The sequence below is a fragment of the Terrapene carolina genome, unplaced genomic scaffold, assembly GCF_002925995.2.
Source record: "Terrapene carolina triunguis isolate 2854851 unplaced genomic scaffold, T_m_triunguis-2.0 Scaffold95, whole genome shotgun sequence".
Lineage (NCBI taxonomy): Eukaryota > Metazoa > Chordata > Testudines > Emydidae > Terrapene > Terrapene triunguis.
This window is the reverse complement of record NW_020664446.1, coordinates 22,320,520-22,329,145: the sequence shown is the minus strand read 5'-3', so window position 1 is coordinate 22,329,145 and position 8,626 is coordinate 22,320,520. Positions and strand designations below refer to the sequence as shown.

The following is an 8,626-nucleotide window of genomic DNA, read 5'->3' as shown; positions in this document are numbered from 1 at the left end:
AAAGCTAGACCTCTCTGCAAAGCAACTTGACTAGGCATTCCAGCAGGAATGTCCAGTGTTTGGTGTGCAGCCTTCTTTGCTGATTCATGTGCCATGCTAGCTTTGACTGAGTGGTAAGAAGATGCTATATAATGTGTCCAGAACTAGTGTAGGCTAGCCAAAGGCGGCTTCTTTTGGGGGGAAGAGTGGGAGCTTCCATTGTGCCCTGTCAGCATTGCAATAAAGGCAAAACATATTAATTCCTTGTGGAGTTCAAATGATCACCCCAGAGCTCACACAGTATCCCACAGGCCATTAAAGCACATAAACTGAATGTCACACTAGAGATGGTATGGCCGTATTAGCTGCAGACCTCTGTGACTGCAGGTTGAACCACCCCTGCTGAGGTGTACTGTACAAAGGAACAAGAATAGCCACACAACCCGTTAGTGCTCAGTCTGACCCTGGGGATAAGACTGGAGATAGAATCACTTCTATGGTTGATTCTACAATCCAGTTTATATATTCTAATTTGCCAACAGTGAAGGATGAGTAACAGATCAAGGACAGATGTAAAATTAGAAATGGAAATGGATGGCATAGATGATGAGACTCCTAGTCACTTCAACCCTTAACATGTTTTGAACAGAGTTTAAGACTGCAGGTTTATGGATGCAATGGCAGTGGGAATTCATTGAACTACATAATTCTTCTGGTAATAAGACAACCAGAGTGAGGACTGACAGTCAAGCAAGAGAAGAAAGGACTCTTTTATGGTGATGGAAGAGGAGGAGGTTCAATCACAATATTTTACATTATTGAAAAACTTGGAAATATTGATGAGATACCAGAAACCTTTGCCCACAGTAGAAATTATTTAAAATGACCAAAAATTCATCTGCTCTTACTCTGTATTATGGTAGCTTCTGGAGGCGCAAATTGAAATTAGTGTCTCATTATGTAATCATGCTGAGCCACATATCTGCTTGTGACTGTCCAGAGGTAAGTGACCTGGCAAACATATGGCTTCAGACCCAGGGACAAACATTGATCCCCCCGCCCATCACTTGAGGAAGTATAAAGGGCCATCCAAAAGTTATGGAATGGATGTGCTGCAGGACCTGATGGTTTTCCGCCAGAGTTGCTCAAAGGTGCCTTCAACTAATGAGCATCGGCCTGCATCAACTGTTCTTAAATGTGTGAGCATGAGGCAAAATACCAGCAGAATGGAAAGATAGCATCATAGTGTCCTTGTGTTACATGCCAATCTCATAGTTACTGGTCCTTGGAAAGGTCTTTGCTCACATTCTGCTTGGTAGTATTCAGCTGCTCCTTAACAGACCTTGAGTTCCACAGGAATCAGGTTTCATTTTTCGGTGGTACATAATGGATGTTATTCTTACCCTTCAGCTTCTGGCTGAGCTGCATCAAGAATTTAACTGCCCGCTTCATGTGGTGTATATCAATTTTGATTTGTTTGACAGTTCTTCACTTTGGCTCACACTGAAAGGAGTTGGTATCCCAGATCTTCTGCTAAATCTGGTAGGTGATCTTCACACTGGTACCGGTGCAAGTGTGTGTGTTGATTCCTGGTATATCATTTTGTCGTGTTTCTATGCAACCGCAGGTGGGCAGCAGGGATGTATTCTAGCCTTGGCTCTATTCAGTGAAGCTATTGCTTGGCTATCCACTTGCCACTACGCATGTCGGAATCAAGGTTGGTCAAGAAGTGTTTGCTGACCAAGACTACGCTGATGACAATGCCTTGCTTGTGGAGAAGTCAGAGAATTGCTGCCATGCCCTTCGAGGTCCCCAAGACTCCACCCACACTGTGGGATTGAATGTCTTGTGACCGAAGACCAAGAAGAAGACCAGAACCTCAGAGCTGGGCCCCCAAAACTACCAATGCAGGTGGGGTCAAGTACAATGCAGAGTGTTGACAGGTTGTCAACCTAGGCTGCAAGCAGAGTTCAAATGGTTGTGGCAAACCAGACATTCTTTGATAAATAGGTCTCACCACTTCCTGCATAAAGTTCATGTCTTGTTTATGGACACAAAAACATTTTCACTCAGACAAAGATCAGGATCTGCCAAACCTGTGTATTACCTGTATTGCTATACGGTTCAGAACCTGGATTCTCTTTCAAGCAGACTTGGAGCGGCTAGATGCATTCTATATGAACAGTTAGTGCTAAATCTTGAGCAAAAAATGGTTCTACATTATAATCTTGCAGATACTGGCCTTCCTTCAGTTGCTCATTATATTCAAAAGCAGCACTGCACGCTCTTCAGTCAGATCACCAGGATGAATAAAACACCCCAGCACACCATGCACTCAGATGGTTCACTGATGCCCAAAGGGTACCTGACCTGACCCTTCCTGGCCTGTGGGGCTGCCCAAGAGATTCATAGATTTGCAGGATTGAGCCAGATCTGGGAACTTCACTACACGATGCCTGGTGTAACACCATCAACCGTAGTCATTCTGGCTGGTGCAATGGTCCTCAGTAAACTATCCATATTTGATGATGATGACTGGGCTAGGCAATGTATACACATAGTAAGAGAGAATCCCTGCCCCCGGAGAGCTTACAGTCTAAATAACAAATACTTTAGATTTGAAGGTCTGCGCATTTCTCTATAATTTGTGAAAGAGAGAGCACCATCTTACCTGCCACCACTCTGGTATACTTTCTACCTGGCTACCTTCTGCAAGGTGGCTGGCCTCTTCAAGCGGAGATGGGTCCCAGACCAACCTGTGAGACACCTAGCTCCCTTGCCCAGGTGGAGAGAATGAGTAATGTCATGTGACATATGAGTCATGTAGATAAATCAGGCCTCTGGGGATAGATAAGAGAGGCCTGTGGAGACTATAAGACAGAGAATGTCTTGTGTCCTTTTGAAAAGGAGACTCCAGATAAGAAGTTTTGGGAGTTGCTCCTAGATAGGGAGAAGGTTGGCGTGATCACTCCCACACACAGACTATTCTTAGCTCCTAAGGACCTGGACAGGAGAGTGCAGAGAGGTAGTACCAGCAGCGGGGCTGGAGAGTAGGAACATGTGAGCTGAATGAAAAGCCTCAGCCAGGGAGTTGGTTTTTTAAAGTTAAAAAACAGCCCCCAAGAAGAGGTGTTCTAAAAGGCCACATGAAAGCTTTTATGAGTTACTGAGGAGCCCAAGAAGGGAAACTGGGGCAGCAGCAAGGGTAAACCTCATCCAGGCAAGTGACTCAGTGCCTCTATGCCCAAACTGGAATAGAAAGAATTCAGCACATATGCTTGCTGAAACGTCTTGGAAGCTACTGCCCACATAAAATTCTTGTTCTCACTTCTCAGGCATACCTGATGGTCAGTGATTCTGTGACAGGCATCATCTGCTCCAGAGCATTGGATTAATGATGAAAGGTTGTTCTCTCACTCCCCTCACATTGCAGTACAATTGTAGTTAGTGGACTGTATGCCCAGTGTGCAGGCTAATAGCAGTATTGTCAAACTAAACATTCAAAACATGAGACTTTTTAAAAAATGGAATTTTATTTGCCTTCTGATTTTTGAACATGTAGGCAGGGCCGGCTCCAGGCACCAGGCACCCAAGCTGGTGCTTGGGGCGGCACCTGGAGGGGGGCGGCGCGGCGCTCCGGCCGCCGGGGAGAGCGGGGCCACAGCCGGGCTCGCCGCCCTCCCCCCCGCGGCCCCGCCCCCCCCCCCCCCCCCCTCGCCCCGGCCGCCGGGGCTCGCCGCCCTGCCCCCGGCACTCTGGCCCCCGGGCTCCGGGGGCCGCCCCCCCCCCGTGGAGGGGGGGGGCGGCCGGAGGCTTTTTTGCCTAGGGTGGCAAAAAAGCCAGAGCCGGCCCTGCATGTAGGGTAGATTTAGTTGACATTTTTGGGCTTTTCTCCAAACTCGAAGGCTGAGGAACATACTTTCACTTTTAAAAAATGATCCATAATCCTTTACCTCTAGGAGCTAGGGTTTTAAGAAAAACATATAAACTGTTGAGATGCAGCAACACTGTTTAATAGCGCCGAAAGATTACAGCCAGTGGGATTAATTTCTGGTGTCTGTCAATCTCTGTCAGAGAAATTTTTAAAGAATTTTATTGTCCATGGGAGAAGTTGGGCCAAGAAGGGATCTGAGAGTAAAGAACAATTAAACAGACTTGCTATTTTTCTGGAATCTTTGTGCCAAATTTTAGACTAATTAGCAAAATCATCCTACTAAACCCTTGACTTGGTAAGATATTTGAAAACTAAATATTTTCACTTAAATTTACAGTTTATTTGATAGGTTTAGAATTTGTGTGACAGGGAAAAATTGCTCATTAGTGAAATTATTTGCTGGCTGCTGGGATGGAAAAGTGTCTCTGTTTCCCTACCTTGGGCATGAAGTGTCAGCTGCTGAGCCCACTGTCTGTCTTAGGGCATGTCTTCACTACCCGCCGATCCGGCGGGTAGCAATCGGTCTATCGGGGATCGACTTACCGCGTCTAGTGAAGACGCGGTAAAATCGATCTCTGATCGCTCTGCCGTCGACTCCGGAAATCCACCTCGGCAAGAGGCGGCAGCGGAGTCGGCGGCAGTGCGGCAGCGGTCGACTTTCCCGCGTCCTCACCGCCAGGTAAGCCGACCTAAAATACGCAACTTCAGCTACGGTATTCATGTAGCTGAAGTTGCGTATCTTAGGTCGGACCCCCGCTGTAGTGTAGACCCAGCCTTAGGTACTTATACGGTCCTGGTTATCAAAGTATCTGAGACTTCATAATCTGTCTAGAGTGTTTATCCTTGCAACACTCCTGTGAGTTAGGGAAGTGCTATTAGTCCATTTTAAAGATGGGGAACTGAGGCACAGAAAGACTCAGGCTCAGAGTTTTAAATGTATTTCAGTGGGAGTTAGGTGCTTTTTAACATCCCACTAACCACCTGTCTGCATCTTTAGGCACCAAGTGACTTGTCCAGGGAAACTGGCAGAACATGGAGCTGAATCCAGATCTTTTAGAGTCCCATGGTAGTGCCCTAAGCACTGGACCATCCTTATTCTCCAGAGCGCACTACTCTGAAATCTCCCACTAGCCAAAGGCTACTAGTTTTAACTAAATCAAGTTTCAAATAATCTCAAACAAAATCGACATAGTGACATCAAAAAGAAAGATCGTAACTGGCAGAGCTCTCATAGGCTCTGCAGGTTGTTCTGGGTCATCAGTTCAATCTGAATTACAGGAACTTATTGCCTCCTCCACTGTAGCTATTACTGTAACACTGATCATCAAAATGTCTTGAAGAACACGAATGTCAGCAATGGCTGTCAGGATGTGAAAATCAGTCATGCAGATAGAGAAACCATGTCGGTTGTCTTCACCCACAACATTAACATTGTAAATGTGGTATCATAGCAAATGTATTCCTTAAGCTATTTTAGTGGGGTTTTTTGTTTTGTTTTTTGTTTGTTTTTCAAAAAGCCCATCAAATCAGTATGAACAACTTCATATTTAAGAAAAAAGGAAGTCTGATCATGTACTTGCATAGCTCTGTAAATCTGTGGCCTACTTAATTAGGAATTATTCAGTACTACAGAAACTGAGTAAACTAAACTAAAGCAGAATGGGCTGTCAGTTTTCCACAACTTTTAAAGGTGTCTCTAAATTTAGCCCTTGCCTCCAGCAGACTAAAATTGTCAGCATGTATTGATTTATTAAAAGAATAGAATAGAATAAAATTTTATAGCTTCTTCCATGAAAAATGTAAGTCAGTACACTTTGTAGAGTTAACCAGTAGCACTCTAGAGTTTAACAAATCAAGAGGAGTTAGAAGATATAGGCAAGGAAGAAAGGGTCATTTACAACAGCAGGTTCTGGGGAGGAGCAGATCATCCCCAAGATGTGAAGAAAAGACAGGAACACAGGCCCTTATTTCCTCTGCACAGTATGTTGGGATTGGCTGGATATGCAGCGGGACTGAAAGGATGGTACATTGTGCATGTTCCCACCACACAATAGGGAGCAACTGAGCACCAGTGGATAGTGCTTAAATGGCACAGTTTGGTTCTCAGAACCGTATTGACAAAGCTCTCCTTCCCCCAAAGAGGCTCTTGTCTTAGATTTTTAGCTGGAGGAAGCTGAGTTGAAGTTTCTGTTTTCAGTTCTCTTGTGATTTTAATAGTCCATTTTTGAGACTGGTAAGTGTACTGAAATAAATCAAATAAATAAGAAATTGTCATTACTGTGCCTTGGTCTAGGATAACTCTCAGAATATAACTGTGACCGAATGCTTCCCTGTATTCACAGCCTACACACCATTGTAATAATCTTTATAGAAAATATGCCTTGTGATGTATCATTTGAAAAAGAATAAGCTGCTGGTCAATATCTTGGTTAAAGGTGTGTAGCAACATTATATGTAAAGTTATGAACATAAGCTGAAATTGACTGAAATGTGTTGCCCAGATAAGTCTGCGGAGGGGGTAAACATGTTTCTCAAAGACAAAGGACAAGCTGATGCTTCTAGCTGTGTGTCATCAAAGTCGATTGGCAATTACCAGTCAGGTGGCCATTCTTTGGCATCTGGGGCGGGGGGCAGGAACAGGTCAATCTGCATTTTAACAAACAAAAACATAGAACCTCTTCCACCATGAGACTTTGTCTCCATCCTCACAGCAGGAAGGAACTTTATCTAGGGGTAGCCCTCAGGAAAATGCATTTCACAGGGTGACTGGACTCTAAAAGTGGGGGGCAAAATACCTCAGGTTCTCTTTCTTTCTCTCCCTCTTCTTTCTTTCTCTTTCACCTAAGATGAGGGGTTCTGACCTGAGAATTTGGTCAGCCCTATTTCTAGGAATGGATGGTAAGGATTTTACCTTGAACCAAGTCTGTCTTTTTAAGTTTTAGTTACTAGAATGCATTTCATATTTATTTCTTTTGTACCATTTCTGACTTTAATACCTTAGATTTTACGTGAGTGCAAGTATATCCCTTTGTAGTTATACATTTATCTTATTTTTTTAATCAAAACTAATCCACTCTTGTGTTTAAACTGAACTGTTTGGTATCAGAGGGGTAGCCGTGTTAGTCTGGATCTGTAAAAAGCAACAGAGAGTCCTGTGGCACCTTTAAGACTAACAGATGTATTGGAGCATAAGCTTTCGTGGGTGAATACCCACTTCATCAGACGCATGTGAACTGTTTGGGTAACTCCAGTTGAAGTGGCAAACTGTTGGATACTGACCTCTTACAGGGGCAACCGGCCTATAATATCTCAGCTGTCCAGGAGAGGGCTGGACAGTGCAGAACACAAGCTTTTGGGGGAAAATTTGAGACTTGGGAGTGTGTTGGGGTCACCCTGCGAGTGGCATCCAAGGCTTGTGGAAGCTGGAGTGTGACTGGAGTGTTGCTGGCAGGCTGCAGCTATACACAGACAATCCGGGTGGGACCTGCATGCTTTTTGGTTGTTTATGAGGGGCCCAAGTTGGGAGCTACAGCAGCAAAACACTGCGAGGCACCTAAGATTGCAGGATAGGTGGGGATACAACTCCTCATTAGTCTGGATTGCATCCCAGAATGTGCTAACCTGCAGTCCAAACTTTGATTATGATAATGTCATTATGTTAGTTACATCGTGATTTATGTACACAAAAATTAGTACTTGATAGTATACCTTACCGTCTCACCCATTCCTACAGTTCTTCCACTTACAAAACTCGCATTGATTTCATTTTGGTTATGCACACTGCATATGCTATCAAGTAGATGGTCTCAAGTTAAAATTTCCTCTTGGAAATTGACCTGCATAGATCAGGAGGTAGTAGTAGTAAAGACTTATGCAGAGGATGTGCTATTGAATGGGACAAAAAGATTTCATGGGGAAAGGGTAAAATCAAAGACCAAGACCTGCATTCACTAGTCCTGCCATTCTCTCTCCTTTAAAAATCTTAAAACTACTTAAACTGTAGTTTTTGATGTACCAAATAATCTGAACATCATTCACATAGCTCCCAAGCAATCATGCACTTGAAGAATGTGGACCAGCATTTTAATCTGACCTTTATGAACCTTCAGAAACCAAAAAAATCACACAGAAGAGTTTTAGTCTGTCTCTTCAGTCAGCACTTTCTGAAAAGAACAAAATCAACACAATGTAGAATCTACATGGGGTTTTGGATGAATAGGTTATAAAAAACCCCTACAAACTGTTCAGATATGGTCAAAGGAAAAAAAGGGCTCAAATAGCAAATTCACCAGTTTCCATAGGAGAATGCTCTTCATGTCCTTATATTTACTTGGTGACTGCAGTATTGACTAGGAATGCAGAAATTTCAGGTTGAGATCTGTGTATTCAGTATGCAAAGGTGCAGGATATTCCTGATAATAACATTTACCACTTATGTAGAACTTCATTTTTCCAAAGTTCTATACAAAACAAGTTTCATAGAAGTCACCAGGAGAAGAGGGAACTGAGTATTATTGTCACTTTTTGGGTGGAAAGGCTGAGACACTCAGAAGTGAAGTGTTTCAGAGTAGCAGCCGTGTTAGTCTGTATCCGCAAAAAGAACAGGAGTACTTGTGGCACCTTAGAGACTAACAAATTTATTAGAGCATAAGCTTTCGTGGGCTACAACCCACTTCTTCGGATGCATATGCATATGCATCCGAAGAAGTGGGT

At 43.7% G+C, this 8,626-nt stretch overlaps 1 protein-coding gene across 1 annotated transcript in view; it reads left to right on the top strand.

Annotated features, from left to right (window-relative positions):
- The first annotated feature begins 945 nt into the window (after window positions 1-945).
- The window catches only part of CUNH10orf90 (chromosome unknown C10orf90 homolog), a 176,191-nt gene continuing 168,510 nt past the window's right edge, over window positions 946-8,626 (top strand). Inside the window, exons 1-2 of the mRNA XM_029911373.1 lie at window positions 946-981; window positions 1,464-1,521. Coding sequence (XP_029767233.1) covers window positions 946-981; window positions 1,464-1,521 — 94 coding nt within the window. The remainder of the gene's footprint in view (window positions 982-1,463; window positions 1,522-8,626) is intronic.